Genomic DNA, 27,857 nt, shown 5'->3' with positions numbered 1-27,857 from the left:
CTTCCATTACTTTTACATATTTGACTTTTTACATCTTCATCGCCTGTGCAAATAAACATTAGTAGCTATTTATTCTTGCTGTAATTGATGCAGGTGTGGAAACAGGAAGCGGATTATTGCTTCAATCTGCATAGCTGTACTGTTGTGCAGTGTTGCACTTGGTTTGGGTCTGTACTTCGGTCTTCGAAAACAAGGGGCTGTGGTTACTAATGGAGAGGAGTGTGCGGCTATTGGCAGGTGAGTGAAACATGGTAAACTGAGTAAGAGAGAAAGTTACACCAATACACAGTGCAAATGAGGCTTTCAGATGTGAAATGGTGTACATTTCAAACAGTGATTATATTATCGTAGGAGATTCCAAAACTGAATATCTAGAGAAATCGAATTTAAATTATACACAAACTACACCAATACATAAACAAAATACACCCAAAACTCCAATACACACTGGAACTCGAAAACAATATCTCCATAACTTTCCTAGACATCACCATAACAAAAGTTGACAACAAACACACCTTCAAAATATACAGAAAACCAACCACAACCACCACACACATACACAACACATCTAATCACCCCACACAACACAAACATGCTGCATTCAGGACAATGGTACACAGATTACTCAACATACCCATGAGCCAACAACACTACAATGAAGAAGTGAACACAATCAAATAATTAATTGATGAACTAGTGGACTTACTCGTGTTAAATATGTAATATTCGTCCAGCTTACAGCTGTTTCAGTGCATCACGCACCATCATCAGAGCCTACTAGATCGCGGCGTCATCTCGAACTTCTCTGCCTGTTAGGAGGGTGTGTTTTATTGTTGGAATGTGTTGGATTGTGGAGTCGAATAGTGCATGTGTACTGAAATTGATCTGTGTGTTGAGGATTTGATCAGGGTGTGTTTTAGTGTGTCTGTATATTTCGTATTGTTCTAGTGTGTTGAGTTTTTGGTTCTTGGGTTGTGTGTGTAGGATTTCCATGTCCGTATTTATGTTATTGTATATATGGTTGGCATTGGTTATGTGATCGGCGTATGTAGATGTGTTGTGTCCTCTGGTTATAGCTTTAATGTGTTCTTTGTAGCGAGTTTGGAATGATCTGCCTGTCTGTCCTATGTAGAACTTGTCGCAACTATTACATGTGAGTTCGTATACACCTGTGTGGTCGTATTTATTTGTTTGTGTTTTTTGTGTGTTGAGATGTCTTTGTAGTGTGTTTTCTGTTCTGTATGTTATGTTGTATTTCTGTTTTCTGAATGAAGATGCGATCTTATGTGTGCTTTTGTTTTCATAATATGTTAGTGTGATGTATTTCTTGCGTTCTTGTGTTTGTGTTGTGTTTTGTGTATTTATGTGTTTGTTAAGTTTTTGTTTTGTCTTCCTTCAATTAATTATATTCAAGTGTTAAAAGTGGTGTACGCAAGATTCAAAAATGGACAATCAAATACATAGCACAAGAAAATGGTTACAATCCAAACATAATAGACAACATCATAAGGAAGACAAAACAAAAACTCAACAAACCCAAAACACAGCACAAACACAAGAACACAAGAAATACATCACACTAACATACGAAAACAAAAACACACACAAGATCGCATCCTCATTCAGAAAACAGAAATACAACATAGCATACAGAACAGAAAACACACTACAAAGACATCTCAACACCACATGCAATAGTTGCGACAGTTTCTACATTGGACAGACAGGCAGATCATTCCAAACTCGATACAAAGAACACATTAAAGCAATAACCAGAGGACACAATACATCTACATATGCCGAACACATAACTAATGCTAACCACACATACAGTAACATAAATACAGACATGGAAATCCTACACATACAACCGAAAAACCAAAAACTCAACACACTAGAACAATATGAAATACACAGACACACAAAGCACACCCTGATCAAATTCTCAACACACAGATCAATTTCAGAACACACATACTATTTGACACCACATTTCAACATTTTTCAACAATCGAACGTACCCACACAACAGGCAGCGAAGTTCAAGATGACACCGAGATCTAGTAGGCTCTGAGGATGGTGTGAAGAAGCACCGAAACAGCTGTAAGCCGCACGTGCTTACACAATTAACACGAGTAAGACCGCCATTTAATCAATTATTTAAATTATAATACAGGACAGTCGCATATTTATAGTATGAGAAGTTTAGAAATGGCGACAAATCACATCGAGTCTATACTTTACTTCATAATGTCTGACAGGAGATGTAAACATTGTCGGCAGAGGAGAAGAGAAGTATAATTGCTATTAAACCAATAGCATAGGTCTCATTCCACACTTGACTTGAAGTCGGACTGTCTGAAGCATTTTACTCCCTCGCAACTTCAAGACAAGCTTGAAACGAGACCTTTGCCATTGGTTCAATAGCAATTATATTTTTCCCATTCTCTGTCGGCAATGTTTACTTCCCCTGTTAGACATTATGGAACGAAGTATAGTCACTAAAGTAAGGTTACTCACCAGATTTTCTTCAGAATTTCCGTGGACGTATTGACATATGAAAAAAACTTCTTTTAACATTTATTTTAGTTTGTCATTCACTTGTATTGGTTCTACACACTTTAAAGAATTAAAATACTCATTTTATTTACACACTTATAAAAATATTCATTCTACTTAACTGCTTAAACTACTGTTATTTTTCAGAAGAAGGAATTGTTTAAGCAGGTCTTCTCTGGATCCCCAATTTTGCAACAAGTTTCTGACAGGTCATGTTGAAGTTCGTTAAGATAGCAAGCATGGCTTCTGGGTTTTTGGGATGCCAACATCATGTGCACTGAAGGAAAAAACTCTCTCCACTGAAGCAGTACTTCCGGGAAGATACAGAAATAGTTCAATAAATTTCTGGATTTATGCACTGGATATAATTTCCTCGGAGAAAAAAAAAAAAGAGCCACTTCATTTTTAGCAAAGAGTAACATTTCCTTGATCCCACTTTACTATTTTCTCTGAAGTTATAAGTTTTTCCAAGCAGGGAATTTCATCAAATAAATTATCTTCATCCAAGTCAAGTTCATCTACATTTGAAGAAAAATAATGGACCATTTCTTCATGTAATAGTAGAGGGTATACCTGCAGATGCATCTTCAGATATTCCAAACAATATGTCGGTGTGGTTAGATATTTAGAGCTAATTAGAGTTGTGAATATTCAGTACTACTCTTCTTAGTGAGATGAGTCAGTATTTGCGAGTTTTTAAATTAGGCCTACAGTAGCATGTTTTATTGCAACTTTTCTTTATATGTAGGCCTAATAGGTGTTTAGAAGTGATACAAATACCGGTATTAAAACATATTAATGCTTAATAGTAAATTCTCACATACATAGGTCTATATGTACATTTTTTAATACACAGTAATAAAAGTAAATAGGTATATTATATTAAAATATTTTGTGCCTGTATAATGTCTCCAGTATAATACAACTAGCACAAAATAGCAACAATATTGAATCATACAATATACATCCATATCCAAAATTATTTACTTTTTATTACTTTGTTTACATTTTCCGAATATACAAAATAAACTTTAATTCAATTTTGAAATTAAATTAAACAATTGAGTAAGGGACAAACTAAAAATTAGCAACAAAACTAAAGGATGCGAAATACTCTCTACAGCTCTACACGAAATAAAATATTTCTTCCAACGATTTAGATTCTGGAAAAGTCCCCATAACACTTATAGCGTTCTCTCGTTGAATGGCAATACTAATTCTTTGGTGGAGGAAAGCCGTAGAGCGAGAGTCACCATTAAGTGCTGGTAAATACTTGCCGATATCAGAAGTTAACAACTTCGCCTCGGAACACCATGGGCCCATAGATTCTATGGCGAAAACGACAAAATTATATCTATCCAGAAGATCGAGATACTTATTACGTTTAATTGTAACAGCAGATGCAGCGGTTGACCCATCGAGTTTGAAAGTTTTGGGCAAATAAGAAGAAGCGAAGGTTATTAATAGGTTATTATTACCTTATTCAATATTTTTTATATTGAAATTATTAAATTTGCGGTTATTAGCGGAGAGAACCAGTTGTTAAAAATTAGAATGACACCAGTGAATAAATGCGAAATAACACCCCATTCAGAATGTTTTCCCTGTATACTGCCTGCTTAGTCAAGAGAGGAGGACATTTTCAACGTCTTCTATAAGGTAAGCTTTTATACAAGTTCGGAAGCGGAGTTGAAGTATAGTCACAACTGGTGCAGCATGCTTAGTAGCCAAGACCTAAAACAAACGTGAATGGACATGATTTATAAATAAAGCCCTGTACAAGAAATCTGAAAGGAAGAAATCATCTACTCTGAAACAAAGAACTGTTGTCAAAATATTTTAGTAATATAAAGAGTTATAACTAAGGGTCACTTAACCATCTGACATTAGAGTAGAATGGTACTTGCTATTTTATTTTGCTCGATCAGAATTGCGAGCAGGCAATCTGCTTCCTTTGTGTGTTCACTCCAGTGACGAAGCTCTGTCAGTTCCATTGCAGGATATGTTGACAAATAGCGAAACAATTGCTGTATCTGTTTCAGTAAATCTTTCCAAGCAACTGTGCTTTTTCTGTAAACAGCCCCAATAAAAATCACTTTCTGGACGGCCTCGTAATTGTGGTCGAGAGGCCAGAATTTGTATAAGTACTTCTTTTGACATTATTAACATGGTAGATGAAAAAAATAAAAACTTTTTTATCTGCCCCCATCAGAATGTTTGCTTGTAAGGTGTAAACAGCGAATAGGGATTATAAAGAATGGACACTTCGCGTCGGTACCTTTGATGTAGCCGGACTGATTTCAATGACCTTCAAGCTAAGCGTCAGATTCTGCTTTCTCCCTAGAGTTGGCGCTGACATCACACCAGCTAGCAATCGACACAGCAGAAATATAACACACATAATTAATACATCTAGGTACATTATGTACTCAAATAAAATAAATTGGATCCATAGAATAATAAATCCTTCATTAACTGCAATGTCTAGACTCTAGAGTTCCTTTATAATGAGAGTTGAGACGTTGGGCCCAACAACAATTAAAATATGTAATGATTTGATAGCGCTGAAAATGGAAAAACAAAACTCTTACGAGAAGTAAAACCATATACCTATATTATATTATTATACAAATATTAAACGAATTCGATACTTAATTTTATAATGTATTATATTATTTTATAATATAATGTATTATATCTGAAATATAAAATATTATTAATACAACTAGTTTGTCACTGAGAAATAAGGAAAAGCTGTTAACTTGAATTTATTTGAAGCAAAGCGTTACTGGATTATGCAATAAAGTAGGCGATTTTTGGATCCTGTGCCTTAACTCTATTTTCAATTATTATCTTAGTGTATGCTCGATTACACTACCTCTAGCACTTGAAAGTGGAACTAGCCGCTGGCGCACAGAGAAACAAAACACAGGAAAATTCGCTCAGTGTCCATTCTTTATAATCCCTATTCGCTGTTGTAAATACTGAGTAGGCTGAAAAAAAAGTCTGCTTACCGTATATCTTTTTATACAGCAAATGTTTATCGGCTTTCCAATCAAAAATGTTTGTGACATAGACCCACAAGATGTTGACCATTCATTTTCACCCCCAAACAGAATACACATATAACAATATAACTTATTTGTCTCAGAGCACCCTGTTAGCCAAGGATATTTCTTATACCATGACAATTGAAAATTTCTATTTTGTCCTTCTCCATCCAATATTGTAAAATGTGGTGTCGATCTTCTATCTTCATAACCACATTTTGTTTCATATATTGGAGTGCAAGAGGTCAAATGACTTTATTGTCAAATGCCTGGCATTAGAAAACAACAACAACATTTTGTTTCATACGTTCAACTTAAAAATGGTTTCCCTTTTAATTCTACAAATAAAGACCTCAATGTTCTCTCAATATGACCCATTTCACATAAAATGAATATGTAATACACACACGGATGCACTTTTGATTAAACTAACACTCAACAATGCAGCGAATTCAGAGAACACCAATATAGCACAACATATTATTATGAAGGTGAGGCTAGCCTCAGTTCATACAGAGATGTAGCGAATAGATACCTCCTCCCCAGTCCCCCCCCCACAAGCTTGCGAGTCAAGGTAACCATGTAACCATGCCTTCAGAGGCTTCTGCCACAAGCTTCGCACTGAACTCTCCATATTGGAATGACTGCCAATAGTGAACTTAATAATTATATGAAAGAAACAGAGTGAAACCAAATGTTACGATACATCGTTATTACAGGCCTACTGTTATGAGTACTAGGTATAATAACTCAAATTTCTTCACTCTTTCCGTCAAAGGTCTCTCTTTCAGTTGATATAATATGTAAAAGAATTTCTGTATAATATACAAAGCAATGTTAATACTGTTAAGTAATTACAAACATTAAATTTGTGGTGTTCTAGGAATATTCTGGAGAGGAAAGGATCAGCTGTAGAAGCAGCTATTGCGGCCATGTTCTGTGAAGGTGTTGTCTGTTCACAAAGCATGGGTCTCGGTGGAGGTTTTTACATGACAATTTATGAACGAAATGCCAGAAAAGTTAGTGTTTTGAATGCTCGGGATTGGGCTCCGCTGGCTGCAGAAAGAAATATGTTCAACATGGACCATTCCCTATCAGAAAAAGGTGTGTATCCTATCGACAGTAATAATAATAATAATAATAATAATAATAATAATAATAATAATAATATTATTATTATTATTATTATTATTATTACCGGTATTATTATTATTATTATTATTATTATTACTATTATTATTACCGGTATTATTATTATTATTATTATTATTATTATTATTATTATTATTATTATTACCGATATTATTATTATTATTATTATTATTATTATTATTATTATTATTATTATTACCGGTATTATTATTATTATTATTATTATTATTATTACCGGTATTATTATTATTATTATTATTATTACCGGTATTATTATTATTATTATTATTATTATTATTATTATTATTATTATTATTATTCCTATAAAATATTGTTCTCAACGACATCTATTTTTCATGTTTTATCTTAGCTAATCATGCAGCACTTATAAATATTTTAAATAATCAGTTTTTATAGTAATAATTTATTTGTGTTTTGTTACAAAAATTATTTAAAACTTTCCAACATCACATTAATTTCATGGATATGTTGAGTTTTGAAAAGCAAGTTCTCTGTTAACTTTCTACATGCAGGAGGGTTGGCAGTAGCAGTGCCAGGGGAACTGATGGGATACTGGGAAGCATATCAGAGATATAAGAGTGGAAATGTGGAGTGGAGGGATCTCGTACAGCCATCCATTGATTTGTGTACAGAGGGATACCCTGTTAGTGCTTATCTACAAAAACTACTGGAGAAATCACAAGGTGATTTACGAACATCATCTCTCAGGTAATTGAATAATAGAGTAAGTTTAAAAGGCATGATGGGACCGATAAGCTAATTTTCTATTAGTGACAATTAAAATTTATTTCATGTGCCGTCTATGCTTATCCTTATTTAACAAGTATATTGGTTATACAATATTTTGTTACATAATATATCAGTTGAACGTTTTCGGCTCTATAGAGCCATCATTAGAAACAAGTAAGCCCATATGTATGATATAAGTACACAGTGTATTGCCATACAAGTGAACTCAATTAATATTAAATAACATCCTTCTGTATAAAATCGATGATTATATGGCAATAATTACATTATAAATACAAAGTGGCTATGTAGGCCGCATTAGAGTGTTAAAATTGTTAATGATAAAATTACATAAAATACTTTAAAAATATTATAATCAGGATTAATAGTTGTCCGGTTTGATGCCTGTGTGGATTTCCATAATTTGGTAGTAGCTGGAGCAACAACTGTAAGGGAAGAAAGTATCAAATGTAATGTCTATACTCAGAGTTACAATGATGCACATTACATTGTTGCTCCAGGTATAACCAAATTATGGAAATTCACACAGGCATCAAACTAGACAACTATTAATCCTGCAAATGTAATCTTCATCTTACGATGTTTGGTGACGTATACACGTCCGTTGATGTGACATATTAATGAATTTAAATACATTTATAGTCACAATCATGCCATGGTATGAAAGAAAAATTTCACAACCTCGAGCGGGAATCGAACCTACGACTTCCTGTTCTCCGGTCAGGCGCTCTACCACTGAGCTATCGAGTTCGTCTCACACCAAAGGCTTGGAATTATCCTTTCATACTGGCGACTCTGTTATAGAGTACTGTCCATAGCGTCTGATACAGTCAGCACTGCTTATGGGTTGAAAGAAACTTTGCAAATGTAATTTCATAAATTTATTAATCCTGATTATAACATTTTAAAAGTATTTTATGTAATTTTATCATTAACAATTTTAAAACTCTAATGCGGCCTACATATCCACTTTGTATTTATAATGTAATTATTGCCATATAATCATCTATTTTATACAGAAGCATGTTCTTTAATATTAATTGAGTTTACTTGTACGGCAATACACTGTGTACTTATATCATACATATGGGCTTACTTGTTTCTGATGATGGCTCTATAGAGCCGAAAACGTTCAATTGATATATTATGTAACAAAATATTGTATAACCAATATACTTGTTAAATAAGGATAAGCATAGACGGCACATGAAATAAATTTTAATTGTCACTAATAGAGTAAGTATTAAAACAGAGTTCATTTGAAGTGTCAGTAATGCTTACAACATACAATATAAGTCGTAACAATTAATAGACTTAATTATTTCATTTTCAATACAACAATTTGTGCAATTTTTACACTATATTATATTCTCATTATGTTATTAAGTTAATTCTTGTTTTATTGTATATAAACAGAGAGTATCAAATATTAAGTGTCCGCGTAGGCTTCCGCGACTGGTGTACATGGTCTGTGGATAAGCTTCGGTGCTTCTCCCACTTTGTCTTGGTGTTGGTGGCTGATGTTTCGACCGCTGTGTTGTGGTCATCTTCAGAGCAGTTGTTGGATAAGGAAATAGTCTGCGAGCTCGTATATATATATATATATAATAGTCTCAATGGGGGGAGTACTTTCAGTGATAGGTCGTAGGTTCTCCTTCTGGCATCTGATTGGTCCTTCGTTGTCCAGTCCGGTTGAGGTCTGTATGGAGGAGAGTATTCATATTAAATACTGGCCCTCATAAGGTCCGAAAGAGTGACCTTGATACCGTGCCCGATGTCCGGATAAAGGGGGGCGCCACGTACATGTGGAGACCTGGTTTCTCGTTCCTAAGCATGATCTTGGAATAGACTTCCCCATGAGTTGCTGAGTTGTAACCCCTCCTCCTTGTTGATGTTGTTGGGATGTTGTTTGATGTGGAAGGCTTCTTTGACCAGTCTTCTGTATAAGTTGTCTTCTTTATCTATTATCTTGATATTGTCGAATTCGATGGCGTGGCCTGAATCTGCTGAATGTAAGGCTATTGCTGATTTTTCGTATGGTCCCTATTTGCAGAGTCGTATGTGTTCCTTCCTTCTATCTTCCACAATACGTCCAGTTTGGCCTATGTATTTTAGACCGCAGGAGCAAGGGATCATGTATATTCCGGCTGATTGGAGGTATGGAAGTTTATCTTTGACTTTGACTAATGAGTGGGAGATCTTGTGTGATTGAATTTCTTCAGTAATTTCCCAATTCTGTCTGTGGTTCCTTCTATGTATGGGAGGAAGGCCTTCTGTTTCATGTTCATAAGTTCAGGATCTTGTTCGTGTGCTTCTGGTCGTGAGTTCTTGTATGTGGACTTCCTTATAATGTTGTTGTCATATCCGTTGTTTTTGAAGGTTTTGTATAGGAATTGAAGTTCTACTCTTAGGCTGTCCGAGTCACAAATTCTAAACAAGTAACAACAAGTAACCAGTATCAAATATTATTTGGAATCAGTGTGTTACAAATTTTATCTAGATATAAGCCTATTTTTTATTATCTTGACTCTCAATTGTAAACTCTAAGGAGTATTTGGGATCAGTTTGTTTTATCTTTATTGGTGTACAGTATGTAATAGAATATTTTTAATTTTAGTACGATAATTTCACACTTGTATTTTGACAATATCATTAGCTTTTGCTATAACGACAGTTAATAAATATTTTATTGATTCTAGTTCACGTTAACACTTTGTTTAAAAACTTAAAATTGTTTAGTCGTTAAAAAGTGTTAAAATTTATTAAAAAAGGTCATATATCTTAGACAGACGACCCATTTCGACGAGGTGTTGCGTCTTCATCAGTGTCCCACTAACTACTGTTGATCTTGAATTCTGCCATTTGCATTTGTCAGTTGTAGGGGTGGGGGTGTGTTGCTCTTATGGTGGGGGGTGGTTGTTTGTGTGTTATGTATCATGATATAGAACAATGTGTGGGTATTGAACTGAACGCCAGTGGCATTTACAAACTAAAATTCAATAGTTGCCCACATTTTTACATAAGACAGACAGGAAGATCCTTTCAAACAAGATACAGTAAACATATTAAAGCTATAACCAAACCCTACATCACATCAAATTACGTAGAACATATTATCAACAATAATCATGACTACAATAATATAGAAACAGATGTGGAAATTCTACACATCACACCAAAAAGTTTACAATTAAACATCTTAGAACAATACGAAGTATACAAACATACAATAACACACCCACAACGTATACTTAATACACAATTACAGTTCAATACCCATACATTATTCGCTATCATGAGACATAACACACAAACAACCACCCCCACCACAGGAACAACACGCCCCCACCCCTACAACTGACGAATGCAAATGGCAGAATTCAAGATCAACAGTAGTTCGTGGGACACTGATGAAGACGCAATACCGCGTCGAAAAGGGCCATCTGCCCAAGGTAGGCTATATAACCATTTTTAATAAATTTTAAAACCTTTTAACGTGTCGACTAAAGAATAAATACTATATAGGCCTATTATACTATACTATACTATACTATACTACTGGATGTTCATTTCAAAGTGTGTCATGACGTCACTGTCGTGAGTCAGCGATTTGAAGCGAGTTTCAGCTTTCATGTCAGCGAAGTTGCCTATTAATCAAGGCGTTCAATCTGTACTTGAGAACGTGTACGGTATAACTTGAACGTCGTAGCAACAGATGGCGGTCTGTACTGTCTGTGTGCTACCATAACCTCTTTCGAACTGTATTTTGCGCGGCCAAGTTGTACGCAGGGTATTTGTTATCATCGGTTGCGTACGGCAACATTCCACAATACAAATCAAATGCTCCGTGTCCATGTTGACCGTCCAAGTTAATGTCAACAAATACGTAAGAAATCGTGTTAACCCTCTCCTCATATCCTGACAGTAAGAAAAAAACCCACCTCAGTACATGTTTCCAAACAGTTCACGTTCATGCCACTACCGGTGATACTGTACATATCAGTAAGTACTCTTCAGAATGAACGCCGTACTTGCTATGCAACTTCTCTGACACATAAGTAATACACCTCTGTATAAGTGTAGGAAGATTGAATTATCTAGGCTCATTGACTAGCCATATGATGGCATACAGCGAGCCATGACACACTTTGAACTGAACACCCAGTATACTATACTATACTATACTATACTATATTATACTATACCGGTACTATACTATACTATACTTACACATATAAACGCGTCTATCAAAATTCAGTATGTATGATTGTTTTCTTTTTAATGAAATTAGCGTAACACTATACATTTAATTATTAAATGAAATAAAAACTGAAATAATTTATGTTTAAAGCAAAAAATAGAAATATTCAAAACACTACCTACCTTATATACAGTACACTTTCAATAGGCAATCATTGTTGATCATTCTCAAGGACGAAATCTTGTTCACGTGCAGAATCAATTTCACTATCCTCATTCTCCGTCCACTCAAGCTCTGCCTTATGTAGAATTGATTGCAAGAATGGAGAAAACCAGTCCAGTTACACAGACTTGCGGTCTATGAGATTGTTAGCAGTATACTATTTGTAGTATCTCCAGTACTATACGAAATAATTGAATACCACTAAGTGAACTGCGACATCGGCTTCCCACCAGAAAGAACACAAGCATTCGCATTTGTAAAGTGACGGGAACCGGTTCATTTCTACATAAAAAATTTTGGAGCAGTCTCAGAGACCTCACCTCTGTGTTTGAGGGTTAATGCAATTTTTTAGTTATGTTGCGTAGTAAGAGGTTATTTGTAGTTTTTATAATTACTTTTTAAATAAGTGCTATATTATTAATTTTGAAGTCCTTTTTCCTAAATGATTAAGTTACTGATTCTCTTGAACTTATCGCCACCATCTTCCTGTATTTGCTCATATTAGTTGCATACCGTCATCTCCTTTAAAGCACTTTAAGCAGTTTTCAAAGAACTTTAAAAATGGTATAATTAAGCATGTTGAGTATCTGTTGCCGTTTTTGTAGGGTGTGTAGATATTCTATTGCTAACACTTGGATTACATGACAATAGACCAGTTAATGACTCTATTTGGCAAAAGCTTTTGAGCTCTTCTGTTAGACGTTGTTATTTAGATGCTGCTGCAGTGTGAAATTTGGCTTAGTCATTTTTTCATTTCATTTATTGTATTCAATGGATCTTACATTAGTACTGAAGCTTTAAGATGTGAAACAAGTCAAAATTTTACAATATTACAATTTTTTGACGAGATTGAGTGAGGTGAGGCCGAGGATTCGCCATAGATTACCTGGTATTTGCCTTATGGTTGGGAAAAACCTCTGAAAAAACAACCAGGTAATCAGATCGAACGCAGATCTAACCCAAGTCTGAACACAGCTCCGGATCAGCAGGCTAGCGAGTCTGTAGTCTGAGCTATATTGGTGGCTCTACAAAAAATATACAGTAGCCTACATAGCAATCAGATGATTAAATTTACAAATCTAAACAATTATTCATCAATTGAGCTATAAACCTAATACATAGCAAGTAAGATAATTCAATTTGAAAGCATAAACAACAATCATTGAGATATACAAAAACTGATAATACATATCATGCAAATTACTTCAAATTACAAATGTAAACAATTCATCAGTTGAGCTATACAGATTACTATTCAATTTAAAGCATATAAATAATTGATTAAATGGCGATCTTACTCGTGTTAATTATGTAAGCAAGTGCGGCTGACAGTTGTTTCGGTGCTATTCGACACCATCCTCAGAGCCTACTAGATCTCGGCGCTATCTCAACTTCGCTGCCTGTTGTGTGGGTGCGTTCGTGTGATGAAGAGTTGTGTCAAATAGTGTGTGTGTTCTGAAATTGATCTGTGTGTTGAGAATTTGATTGGGGTGTTTTAGTGTGTCTGTATATTTCATATTGTTCTAGTGTGTTGAGTTTTTGGTTTTTGGGTCGTATGTGTAGGATTTCCATGTCTGTATTTATTTTATTGTATGTGTGGTTAGCATTAGTTATGTGTTTGGCATATGTAGAAGTTGAGCAAAGCGAAGTTGAGATAGTGCCGAGATCTAGTAGGCTCTGAGGATGGTGTCGAATAGCACCGAAACAGCTGTAAGCCGCACATGCTTACATAATTAACACGAGTAAGATCGCCATTTAATCAATTATTTATATTCAAGTGTTAAAAGTAGTGTACGAAAGATTCATGGATTAAAGCATATACAATTCATCAGCCAAGCTATAGAAAAATATACAATACAATCATAATAAACAGATTAATTCAATTTACAAACATACTTTTGTTAAGCCATACAAAATTGTACAATTCATATCAAGTAGATTAATTCAATTTATAAGCATAAACAATTCATTAGTTGAGCTATACAGACTAGGTACTATTCAATTTATAGCATATATAATTCATCAGTTAAGCTATACAAAAAATATACAATACATACATAGTAAACAGATTAATTCAATTTACAAACATATATTATTTTAGTTGAGCTATACAAAATTGTACATTTCATATCAAGTAGAATAATTCAATTTAAAGAATAAACAATTCATCAGTTGTGTAGATGGTATGAGTACGTGGAAATTTGATTAAGTCTGTTCTAAACCTTTTCTCAGACTTCAGTATTTAATGAATGAGAGAATGGTTATGTCTGGTCTATCTACTGGAAAGAATCGAGATACTTACAGAAATTTATCCACCCCAGTGCATTTCATATTAAATTAGTCGTTTTTCAGAACTGGCAAGGATTGATATAGCAGTAATAATTTGTTTCACTGAATTATCTTAAAGCTTTGAAGGATCATGAGAGGAGGTTCAGAACAGAATTAACCAAATGTCTATATATTCATACCTTCTACACAACTGATGAATTGTTTATACTTGTAAATCGAGAATTGATCTGCTTGCTATGTGTTGTATATTTTTGCATAGGTCAACTGATGAATTTTATACTGGTATGCAGTGGCGGCTGATTGACTGAGGCAAGTGAGGCCGGGCCTCAGTCACTTGGCTTAACTGAAATCAAATTTTGTGTTTTTATGCAATGTATTAGTTATTTGAATGAAGCATATATTGCTGTAGAAGCGTTTGAACACTTTGTGATGTAGATAGACCTGTTTTGCAGTAAAATTTGTTCCTGAGGCCAGAATCGCTCGTGCCGGGTCTGCTTATGCATTTCGTATGTCTTCGCGTTCTTTTGAGATTGCGCTTAAAACGTTGTAACTGAGGCACAATTCGTCTGGTCTGGTCAGTTTCACTTCTCCCATCCATGGGCCAGCCTCAAGGGTAGAGTGGGGTGGGAATAGCAATGGTGACTTGTCTTCCTAAATAGGCCATAAATAACAAAAACTGCAGCTCTCTGGCAGGCAGAGACCCACACTATTCTCTCCCCTTATGTCTTAGTTTATGACTTAAGCGAGGGTGTTGTACTATTGTACTTCGTAGTACAGTTGTGAATCTGGGCCAATGTTGTTATGTATTTCGAGAAAATATAAACAGAAACAAATGAGAGGAATAATGTTGGTGTAGTTAATTCATTGTTAGAGTGTCCTTTTTCGAGAAGAAATAATATTGAAAGAAAGGAAGTTATAAATAGAGAGCCTACCGAGATACCTACGACATCGCTGACAATTTTTCTGACAGATAATCTTAAAACGCAAGTTTCTATTGCAACATAAATGGTTAAGTGGTAATGTGGTGCAAAATAAACTTCTCTGTTGGCCTTGTTTGTTGCTGTCAAAGGAAAAAAATAAAAAGAAAGAAAGGGAAATTTCAACACATAATATGGGATGCTTCATCACACTGAAACAATCACTGAAACTCGCAGCATAACAGCTTATTTGGTGAGTGAAATTAATATTTTTCATTGGTAATAATATCATCAACATCATCATCATCATCAAGGTTTGGGCCATTTGGTCCATTCCTTCTCAGAGAAATTGATCTTTACTAGTAATAATATTAGACTAATAATAATAATAATAATAATAATAATAATAATAATAATAATAATAATAATAATAATAATAATACAGTAATAATGATATTAATAATGTAATAACAATAATAATTAATATCATAAATAACATTTTCTATCGGAGGCACTTAAACTAATTGCATCTGGCCTCACCGAGGATTTCGCTCACCGGCCGCTACTGCTGATATGCTTGTAAATTGAATTAATCAGCATGCTATGTGTTGCATATTTTTGTATACCGTAGCTCAATTGATTGAATTGTTTTTGCTTGTAAATTGAATTAATCTGCTTAGGCTACTATACTGCAGAATTTTGTATGGCTCGGCCAATGAATTGTTTAGGCTTGTAAATTGACTTAATCTGCTGTGTATTGTGTTTTGGTATAGGTCCACTGCTTGTTATGTATTGTATATTCGTTTGTATAGTTCAACTATTTGTTACGTATTTTACATTCTTTCAGAACCATTAGCGTAGCTCAGTTGGGAGACTCGTTTGCCTGTTGATCCAGAGCTGCGTTCAGGCTTGGACTAGATTCCCACTTAGGTTAGGTTTTTACCGAAGTTTTCCCAACCATAAGGAAGATGTCAGGTAATCTATGGTGAATTCTCGGCCTCATCTCATCTCATCTCGCCAACTCTTGACTTGTTCCAAATCTTAAAGCTTCAGTGCTGATGTAAGATGTAGGGAATACAATAAATGAAATGAAATATTATGTTTTGTATATTTTTCAGAAACATCTTTATTAACAATGTGACAAGGAGGGTTTGGAAAGTAGGAGATAAGATAAAACGACCACAATTAGCTAAAACCTTGGAAATGATAAGAGATAACAATGCCACAGTACTGTACAATGGTAAACTTACTGCACAATTTGTCAATGATATACGAAGGATTGGAGGAATCATCAGTGAAGAAGACCTCAAACAATACAGGTAAGAAACATTTAGTAAAAATTATAATACAGTACGTAAAAATATAGAAAATACGAAAGATTGGAGAAAGCTGGGTTTGCAATGAAAGACCTGCCCTTGGGCAGAACACTAAATGAAATTACCCATGTCGTGTCAATTTAAATTCTTTGATAATAGCATTCATATAGATATTAAATAAAAGTGGAGAAAGTTCACCACCTTGTCTAACACCTGAATTTATATCCCTCCAAGGTGATAAAGTATCTCCAGTTTTTACTGCATTTGAAGTTTCTTTGTATAAGTGAAATATATTTCGGGTAATTGGTTGTGGTACTATATTATCATTTAATAGTATGTTTAACAAGATATGGCGATTAAGTTTATCAAATGCTTTTTGAAGTCTATGAAGGTGATGTGTTTTTCATCAGAATATGGTAACATCAGAGGGATAGTGTTTTGATGCCATAAATGATGATGATAATTTAACCATGTTTCCGTAGAAATTGTATTTAAACTTACAGTCTCTTAATTAATTTATAAATTTCTAAAATTAAATTTTTCTACATGATTTCACGTGTGTGAAAGGAAATATTTAGGCTTTGTCTGCAATAGAATTTCTGTAAATGAAATTGGAAATTGGAGAATTTCTTATTGAAAAACATCGAGAGTTCAATATTCCAACACACATAACATTTATTGATTTCCAAAAAGCATTTGATACTGTAAATAGATCAACACTTTGGAACATTTTAAAGAAAGAAGGGATACCTCAAAATTTAATTTATGCCATTCAAAGCATGTACAAAAACACAAAGATTAAAATTAAAATTAATAACAAGATTAGTTTAACGACTAGGATAACAAATCAAGGCTTAAAACAAGGTTGTCTGTTGTCTCCTTGTTTATTTAATATATATATTAATGCACTTATTAAGGACTGGGAAATTGAATTGGCCACACATTTTATGATCGATAATAAACCCCTTAACACTCTGCTCTACGCAGATGATGTACGGTAATTATATTAGCTAACACCGAAGAGAACTTACAAATGGCAATTCATAGGTTATATCAAAAAGCAAAAGAGTGCAATTTAGAAATTTCTATACACAAAACAAAGACCATGGCCTTTATTGGTAAAAATTCTATAAGAACTAACATAGTTATCAATAACTCTGGAGTAGAGCAAGTAAATGCTTTTACTTACCTTGGCTGTAATCTCTCCTATATTCATTCTCGAGATATAGATAATAAATTAGCCAAATTTCAACAGCTGCTAAGAACAATTAGAAATACACTGTTTAAGAAGGTCCGGCAAGACACAATTTTGAAATTCTACAAAACAATGGCCATTCCAACTTTGCTATATGGATCAGAAACTTGGACTCTAACAACTGGTCAACTGAAAAGAATAGAAGCAGCTGAGATGAGATTACTAAGACCTCTAGCAGACTACACTCTCTATGACCATAAATATAATGAAGACATCCGACAAGAACTAAATATCGCAGCCATTACAGAGACAATCCACAAGTATCGGAGCAACTGGCATGAGCATATTCTACGGATGCCAAATGATAGACTACCCAGGAGATTATTAAATTACAGACCCCTTGGATACCAAGATCGTGGACGCCCAAAGAAGCAATGGAGAGACCAGCTTTTTACCTGAGATGGAACAGGCCAAATGGCCTAAACCCTGATAGCTATTGATGATGATGATGATGATGATGATGATGATGATGATGATGAAATTGGAAATTTTAGATTGACTGATTTTTGCAATTCAACTGCATAGCCAATGACAAGAAACAAATTTCATGCCTCAAAACAAAAATGCCAAGCGGTTTAATTTTTTTTATGTCGAATTAACCCCATTGGTCAATTTTACCCCAGTTTACAATATGGAAAATACTGTAGTTCATTTTAGAGGAAATAGGGAGAGAGTACACCACACGATATACACCATAAGCTCTTCCTAAAAAAGTTTTGCACCCTCCCTTCTGCTCCTCCTCCCAAGCAAAAACTGATTATAAGTTTATTAATTCCATTTCGACGATCTACAGATATGCTAAAAAGTAGCATGGTCTTCATATATGTAAAGTACCCCTATGAATAGACTTCTGTGTAGGGTCTACTCATGGACTAAAAATGCATTAAGCTTATTGTTCTTATTTCAGAGTAAGATGGGAAGAACCAGTAACAGCAAAACTGAAAAATGGTATTACAATGTATTCAGTACTTCCACCTGGCTCTGGCATTATCCTCGGTCTCATTTTAAATATTTTAGACAATTTTGTTTATAATGATGATAAGACTAAACAATCTCAGAGAATTGTAGAGGCTTTCAAGCATGCCTATGGAAGAAAAACACGAATTGGAGATCCTGGATTTGTTTTTATTGAAAAGGTAAGATGTAACATTTCTTATGACATTTATCCCTATATCAAATCTATTTATCAAATCACACAAAAAATAAGTTCATGAGTTTATTCAGAGATAATTTATCATACTGCTATACATCTCAATTATTTGATTTTCAAATTTTGTCTCAATTGAGAAACTAAAATACTGTATATATGAGAATACTCCACGCATATTTTTTTCCGAAATTTATCGAAGAAAAACTGGGATGCGCGCATTATTTTAAATAACATTGGCATCGCTTCACCATAAACAATGGATCCTGTTATACTATAGCATTGTCTGGCCTCTTGTCTCAGTCTGTGTGGCATAGGGTTGGGCAACATAATTCTTTTTCAGAAGTCAATTCAAACGATTCAATCATACATTACAAATCGATTGTAACGATCTGTTCACGATTCTTTCCAATCTGCGATTTCAACTATTATTTTGAATCATCAACGAACGACTCACAGAACTCTTCCCTTTGCAAACCACGGGTAGAACAAAAACTTTCTATATCTCTCGCATAGATGACATGAGAGATGAGACATTGGATGGTCTATTTCTGATTGGCTGGTACCATTCATCATGACCTCCAAAATTATCCAAGATTTGGAGAAAGCTTAGTTTGCAGTGAAAGACCTGCCCTTGGGCAGAACATTGAATGAATGAATGTTTCCTAATTTGATATTTTAGGTAGAGTTGTCCTCCAGAAAGAGAAAAATTTGAAGAGACATTTCATTATTTTTCATCCATTTTAGATATACTTGACCTAAATGAAATAATTTATTTTATGAAATTTCTTCTTTGAAGAAATATGTGACTTCAGAGAAAATAGCAATGTCGAATGAAAGAATGCTACTCTTTGCTCGAAAAGAAGTGAAATTTTTTTAATTTTCACCGAGAAAATGATATTTTTTGTGCAATTCCAGAAGTAGATAGAAATATCTCAGCATTTTCCTTGAAATAATGGTCAGTGAAAAAAATTTGTTCTATGAAAATGTTGTGGAGATCCAAAAAATTCAGAATGAGTTTAGAAACTGTTCGAGTCATGCTTTTTATCTTAACCAACTTCAATATGACCTGTCAGGAATTTGCTGCAAAATTGAGATCCAGCAGTAGAATGAACATTTTTAATGTGTAAATAGAATGGGTATTTAAATTATTTAAGGCGTGTAAAAACAATAAGCCTATAAGTGAATGGCAAACTAGCAGAAATGTTAAAGGTAGTTTTTTCATATTCCGATATCTGTTTCTGGTAATTATGAAAAGAATTTGGTAGTCTTACTATAAGAAACACTTACACTTGAGTTTTAGCTTGTAATTTCTCTGGCCACAGGAATTTTTTTATCCATGTTGAATCTTTCGTACACTACTTTTAACACTTGAATATAAATAATTGATTAAATGGCGATCTTACTCTTGTTAATTATGTAAGCATGTGCGTCTTACAGCTGTTTCGGTGCTACTTGACACCATCCTTAGAGCCTTCTGTGTCTTGGCGCTATCTCAACTTCGCTGCCTGTTGTGTGGGTACGTTCGTGTGATGAAGAGTTGTGTCAAATAGTGTGTGTGTTCTGAAATTGATCTGTGTGTTGAGAATTTGATTGGGGTGTGTTTTAGTGTGTCTGTATATTTCATATTGTTCTAGTGTGTTGAGTTTTTGGTTTTTGGGTTGTATGTGTAGGATTTCCATGTCTATATTGTATAATAACATAAATACAGACATGGAAATCCTACACATACAACCTACACATATTGTATAATAACATAAATACAGACATGGAAATCCTACATATACAACCTACAAATATTGTATTATAACATAAATACAGACATGGAAATCCTACACATACAACCTACACATATTGTATTATAACATAAATACAGACATGGAAATCCTACAAATACAACCCAAAAACCAAAAACTCAACACACTAGAACAATATAAAATATGCAGACACACTAAAACACACCCTAATCAAATTTTCAACACACAGATCAATTTCAGAACACACACACTATTTGACATAACTCTTCATCACACGAATGCACCCACACAACAGGCAGCAAAGTTGAGATGGCGCCGAGACACAGAAGGCTCTGAGGATGGTGTCAAGTAGCACCGAAACAGCTGTAAGCCGCACATGCTTACATAATTAACACGAGTAAGATCGCCATTTAATCAATTATTTAATTTTTTTATGTCTGTACTTTCTAGTCACTAATTATAATTTCTATAGCCATAAAAGAAAAACTTTTATTCTGTTTTAGTTCATTGAAGATTTGCAACGTGAGAAATATGCATATGATATCAGGAGGAAGATAAAAGATAACTGGACTTCCCAAGACCCACTTTATTATGGCGCTGTCGGAGCATTCAGAACGGATCATGGTACAGCGCACATTTCAGTTCTGGCTCCTAATGGAGATGCTGTATCTGTTACCAGCTCAATCAACTTCTTGTAAGGGCATACCGTACTGTACTGCAGCATTATTAGTTATGTGATCATAAGGGATGTAGGTCTGTGGACGATGATGGATATGACTAGGGCTGACAAGGGGAAATCAAGAGGTGGAAATGCATTAATGTAAAGCAACCTATACAAAATCCCAGTCTACATTATTACCGGTATCAGGGGTGTATGCAAGGGGAGGGGGTTTATCGGTTTTGAACTCCTCCTCCCCCTTTAACTTAAAAAAATGACATATTTAGATGAATTTAAATACTATTATAGTCACAATCATGCCATGGTATGAAAGAAAAATTTTCACAACCTCGAGTGGGAATCGAACCTGCGACTTCCTGTTCTCCGGTCACATCGACGGACGTGTATACGTCACCAAACATCGTAAGATGAAGATTACATTTGTAAAGTTTCTCTCAACCCATAAGCAGTGCTGACTAGATCAGACGCTATGGACAGTACTCTATAACTGAGTCGCCAGTATGAAAGGATAATTCCAAGCCTTTGGCGTGAGACGAACTCGATAGCTTAGTGGTAGAGCGCCTGACCGGAGAACAGGAAGTCGCAGGTTCGATTCCCGCTCGAGGTTGTGAAATTTTTCTTTCATACCATGGCATGATTGTGACTATAATAGTATTTAAATTCATTAATATGTCACATCAACGGACGTGTATACGTCACCAAACATCGTAAGATGAAGATTACATATTTAGATTTGAGTATTTTTATATTCATAATCATTTTCCCTTCTCCGATTTTTCACTGTCAGAGTAACAAAATCTACATCGACACAAAGCACAGTCCTTCTACCCCTCCTTCAATATATTCATCATGCCAGGTTCATTCTTCATCCTTGGTGAATTCCACGTTCCTTATTGTGTTTAATTACATATATTTCAATATATTTGATTGTTTCAATTAATTTTTCTATCATGTAAAGTGTTTTACTAACTATATACAAATAACTCTTGACTAAATATATACAGAGTAAGCCGTAAGTAATGTCATTAATTTCACGGAGTTATTCTTTGAGATATTTCAAACAAAGTTTAATTCAATTTTACTCTTTTTTGCTTCCTTTTCGAAATAAAAATTGTTTTATATGAAACATTTCTTAGCGTGTTTTGGGAAATTCGTTGATTTAATTTCCAATATGCTCAGTTAATTTAAGAGACTAGTGTATTATGAGGTGTATCTCAAGAAAGGCTAAAATAAGAATATATAAAACTATTATTAAACCAATAGTAGTATATGGAAGCAGTGGCGTAGCGTCAATGTAAGCTAAAAAACTCAGCTTCCCCAGTTAATAATAATCTCATAATAAACCTGCAGTTTATGGAGAAAATTATTTATTAATTTTAATAGAATTTATATTTATGCGTTAAATATTGTGATGCGGCAGCTCAGGATGATTTGTGATGCAGCAGTAAACAAGAAGCCTGAACACCCCAGCTTCCAAGCAGACTGGTTTCTTCTGTGTAATCCACCCCGCTGATTTTCCATCCCTTTCTAACTAAACTACCCTAAGGCTCTCAAGGCTCGCAAGAAGCCGAGAAGCTAGCTTTAACATTTAAAAAAAGTAGTTTCCGAGTTATCCCTTTCCGTCAGTTGTGTTCAGTTGAAGTGTTAGTATGCATTGTGGCTGATATAATAAATAATGAGCGAAATAACAGTTCCTGACACTAATTTACTTGAATGTTTTTAGGACAATTGTATTATCAAGACTGACTTACGAACAAAAGTGTGATTTAAAAAACAAATGACCGACTCCCTTGCTGTCAGTGAAGGATACAACCAAAAGACAGACGCATACTTACGTAATGATACTAATATTGCGATTTCTCTTAGTATGACAGGGAGTGAGCTAATGTTATACGTATACATGTCTATTTGTTAAGAGATATGTGTAAACCGTGAAATCATATTTTACTACGTATCATTTGAGGTCATGCCTTATTGGTGTTACTTACGATGTTCCAACCAATCTTCGACTGTTGACTTGACATTGACTACTATTTATTTTAAGACTATATTTTTGTAATACATTTTCTCATATTGCATGAAAGACAACTTGAGTTAGCTTCCCCTGCTCAAAATTTCATGCTACGCCACTGTATGGAAGTGAAACCTGGACTCTTTCTGAAAGGGCAATAAAGATCTTAAATGCCTGGGAAAGGAAAGTATTACGGAAAATCTTTGGGCCTACTTATGAGCAAGGGTTTTGGCGAATCAAAACAAATGCTGAGTTATATGAATTATATAAAGATATCAACATTGTTGTTGACATAAAACTCAGGTTAGAGTGGCTGGGACACGTAGCCAGGATGGAGAACAATCGCACACCCAAAGCTCTACTAGATGCATTGCCAGTAGGAAGAAGGAAAGTCGAACGACCTAAATTGAGATGGCTGGATGACGTTCAGGCTGACCTAACAAAAGTTGGAATTAGAAGATGGAGAACACGAGCATTAGACTGGAGTGATTGGTCGGATGTTCTGAGGGAGGCTAAGGCTAAACTATAAGGGCCGTAATGCCAATGATGATGAGTGTATTATGATGATAAATGATTGAAAGAATTTTAATTTTGTCCTTTAAATCTGCATAAATTTTATCCAAATAAATGTAACTTTTTGTTCAGCAAAGGAATTTTAAAATGTTACATTTGTTCGGATAAAATTTCTGCAGATTCAAAGAAGAAAACTAAAATTCTTTCAATTATTTATTATTATAATACACTGCTCTCTTAAATTGACTGAGCATATTGGGAATTAAGTCAATGGCTTTCCCAAAACATGCTATGAAATGTTTAATATAAAACAATTTTTATCTCGAAAAGGGAGCAAAAACGAGCAAAATTGTATTGAACTTTCTGGTTTGAAATATCTCAAAGAATAACCTCCTAAAATTAATGACATTGCTTACTATTCACCCTGCATGTGATTATTCTATTAGAACATACTATAATATTAATAAATATACCATAACATAATATTAATAATAATTTGGGCTAGGATTTTGATGACCTATAAATCATGCAAAATGTCCTAAAAACAATGCATTTATGACCTAAAAATCTTTCAAAAATGCCCATAAAAATGCCCTAATAATTGTTCATACATAATTGGCTTAGTAGGAAAAGAGGTTTTGTACTACTTAATATTTAGACTAGTAATTAAATTAAATTCTAGTACCAACATTTTAAGTTTACTTAATTTTACATAATTTTTCTAACTTTTTACCTGATGTAGTTTTCATGTAGTCCACCACAAGGCCACTCTTGTCCGGAATTAGCAGGTATAAAGGAGTCTATATTTAAGGAGTGGTTGGAGTGTACTACGTTAAAATGGCAATATTTGTGTAGAAAAACGATTAAAATATTATACAAAATAATGGGTATTAGCCACCGGCGTAGCTTGGACGGTTAAGGCGCTTGCCTGCCAATCCAGAGTTGCACTCGGTCGCGGGTTCGATTCCCGCTTGGGCTGATTATCTGGTTGGGTTTTTTCCGAGGTTTTTCCCAACTGTAAGACAAATGTCAGGTAATGTGTGGCGAATCCTCGGCATCATCTCGCCAAATATCATATCACTATCACCAATTCCATCGACGCTAAAAATCTCGTAGTTGATACAGAGTCATTAAATAACCAAGTAAGAAAATAATGGTATTAATGGACAAAATATGTAGAGAAAATATCAAAGGAAATAAACATTATTTTATATTAATAATGGGGATTTATGGCCAAAATTAAATGAAAATGCCTCAAAAATGTCCGAATAAAACAAAAGATGCTCTTATGAGTTGTAAGAGGTAAAAAATGCAAAAAAATGCTCTGACAATTATGTCTTAAAACACTCAGTTTATCACATAACATATAAATACTAAAGCAGCAATGTTTCTGGCTTACTAGAAAAAAGATGCAATTTCATCAAAATCCTAGCCCTAATAATAATAATAATAATAATAATAATAATAATAATAATAATAATAATAATAATAATAATATTTAAAATACCGATAATGTAAATTGTAAACAATTTTAATTATATCCCCCTCCCCCGCCATTCTGCATACACCATTGCCGGTATGTATTCAGTTAACCCGACTTTTGATAAGCAGGCAGCAACTGGCAGGTAGTCACAAATCTGGCATCACTGTTTTAAATAGTTACACATTTTAAATATCACTGAAGTATCACGTTTCCACATCGTTACTCCCTCCCCTTGTGAGTAAAATTACTATTCATAAAAAGTACTACACAGGGAGACAACAGTATTGTTAATATTGTATTGTGATTTTACAGCTTTGGTGCCAGGGAACAATCTATTACGACTGGAATAATCCTTAATAATGGGATGAGAGATTTCTCCATACCAGGAATCATCAAGCCATCTAACTTCCCACCACTGCCGAACAACTACATAGAACCAAAGAAACGCGCACTGTCCTCCATGGTGCCCTCTATCTTCCTAGATGAGGAGGGAGACGTTAAACTAGTAGTCGGAGCTGCAGGAGCAATGAAAATAACTACTGCTACAGCTTTGGTATGAGTTAATTTTTGTTTCTTTGCCTTAATTGAGTTGTTTATTTCTCTTTCTTTCTTGCTTGATTCTTTCATTTTTATTACAGCCATTATTTCTTTCTTTCCCACTTTCTTATTTAATTATTTCTTTTTTATTACAGCCGTTGATCTCTTGTTTCTTATTTCATTATTCATCTTTTACTACAGCCGTTGTTTCTTTCGTTTATTATTTCATTATTTGTTTTTATTACAGTCTTTGTTTGTTTTGTTTGCTTCTTCTTTCTTTCTTTATTCTTCTATTATTACATTGTTTGTTTGTTTATATCTTTACTTCTTACTTTTTATTCCTGCTATTGTTGCTTTCTTTCTTTCTTATTTCTTACTCCTTTTTATTATGGACGTTGTTTGTTTCTTATTTCATTATTTCTTTTTATTGTAGTCATTATTTGTTTCTTTTTTCTTTCTTTCATTCTTTCTTTCATATTTCATTAGCTATTCCTTTTTATTACACCCTTTCTTTCTTCCTTTTATTCATTCTTTCTTTGATATTTCATCAGCTATTCCATTTTTATTACAGTCTTCCTTCCTTCCTTTCTTTCTTTCTTTCTTTCTTCCTTTCTTCCATATTTCATTACCTATTCCTTTTTCATTACAGCCATTCTTTCTTTTTTTCTTTCTTTCATTCATTCTTTTATATTTCATTAGCTATTCATTTTTTATTACAGGCTTTCTTTCTCTCTTTCTTTCTTTTATTCTTTCTCTCATACTTCATTAGCTATTCTTTTTTATTACAGCCTTTCTTTTTGTCTTTCTTTTTTTTTTCTTTCTTTCTTCCTTTACTTATTTTATTATTTCGTTTTTGTGACACACATTGTTCATTTGTTTGTTCGTTTCTTTTTTTCTTTCTTTCTTTCGCATTATTTATTTTTCATTAAGCCGTTACTTCTTTATATATCTCGTTTCTATATAATTCATAATTTCTTTCCTTCTTTTTTATGTCTCATTTGTCTGTCTGTCTACTTACTTAGAACCTTCTATTTTTCTGTCTTCTCATCCACCATTCTTTTTGTCTTTTCCTTTTTCATAACTTAACTGGCACGTGCTTAATTACTTGCAATTCTATTCACCAACTTATAAATAAATAAATAAATAAATAAATAAATAAGTAAGCAAGCAAGCAAGTAAATAAGTAAATAAATCATTCTGGATCATAGTTCTTTCAATAATGTTCCTCCCCATCCGATTGTAGGCTACCATATTGGATGACAGATTAAACCAAACTACTATGAACTAATAGCAGAATATTTGTAAGGGCTAAGAATGACAAACTTATAAATTGTCTTACAAAGCCTGTTATATAAATAAGAACCATGTTTATTCCACCTTAAAAGCAGATCAATAATATCAGTAATTCCTGAGTACCAGTACCGGTACTGTACTTTGCTTGAGTGGATTCCTTCAATGTAGGACATTTTCAATCACCATTAATTGATCAATCAATATTACATTTAATTTACCAAAGATTTTAATTGCTTGTAAATCATTGGCAGTTAAGGCAAATGAAATCAAAGTAGTCTTGGAAACATTTAGTGAAAGAAAATTGCTATCTAGCAATACCTCTAAATGTAAAATGACAGAATATCTACATTATAAATTTTGAATTTGTATCAAGAAAGCTAGGTTATATAAGTAGGCTGCATGACTAATACTAGTAGTTTCATTGCTAGCTCAAGAACATCTGTTTGAAAAGCTTTATTTACGAAATTATATTATGTATAATTATGTTTACAGGTGGCAATGAATGTTTTATGGTTTAATATGACTCTACATGAAGCTATTGCAGCACCGAGGTTACATCACCAGCTGTTTCATAACGCCTCTGATATGACACTTGAATATGAAAATAATTTTCCAAAGGTTAGTGTTTAACTCCAAAATTGAAGCGTCGGCTGGAACAACGTTATAAGTTACATTTGGTAAAATTTACAGGAGCTGCAAAAA

At 34.0% G+C, this 27,857-nt stretch overlaps 1 protein-coding gene across 2 annotated transcripts in view; it reads left to right on the top strand.

Annotated features, from left to right (window-relative positions):
* Positions 1-27,857, top strand: part of LOC138714831 (scoloptoxin SSD14-like) — an 85,562-nt gene that overhangs the window by 51,357 nt on the left and 6,348 nt on the right. For both annotated transcript variants that reach the window (XM_069847009.1, XM_069847008.1), the window contains exons 3-10: positions 94-237; positions 6,496-6,716; positions 7,298-7,493; positions 16,283-16,483; positions 18,643-18,871; positions 21,143-21,333; positions 25,638-25,878; positions 27,648-27,773. In XM_069847009.1, the coding sequence (XP_069703110.1) occupies positions 94-237; positions 6,496-6,716; positions 7,298-7,493; positions 16,283-16,483; positions 18,643-18,871; positions 21,143-21,333; positions 25,638-25,878; positions 27,648-27,773 (1,549 nt within the window). The remainder of the gene's footprint in view (positions 1-93; positions 238-6,495; positions 6,717-7,297; positions 7,494-16,282; positions 16,484-18,642; positions 18,872-21,142; positions 21,334-25,637; positions 25,879-27,647; positions 27,774-27,857) is intronic.

Source organism: Periplaneta americana, chromosome 15, assembly GCF_040183065.1.
Source record: "Periplaneta americana isolate PAMFEO1 chromosome 15, P.americana_PAMFEO1_priV1, whole genome shotgun sequence".
In the NCBI taxonomy this organism is placed as follows: Eukaryota; Metazoa; Arthropoda; class Insecta; order Blattodea; family Blattidae; genus Periplaneta; species Periplaneta americana.
The sequence above is the reverse complement of the archived record's forward strand: the minus strand, read 5'-3'. Positions and strand labels throughout refer to the sequence as shown.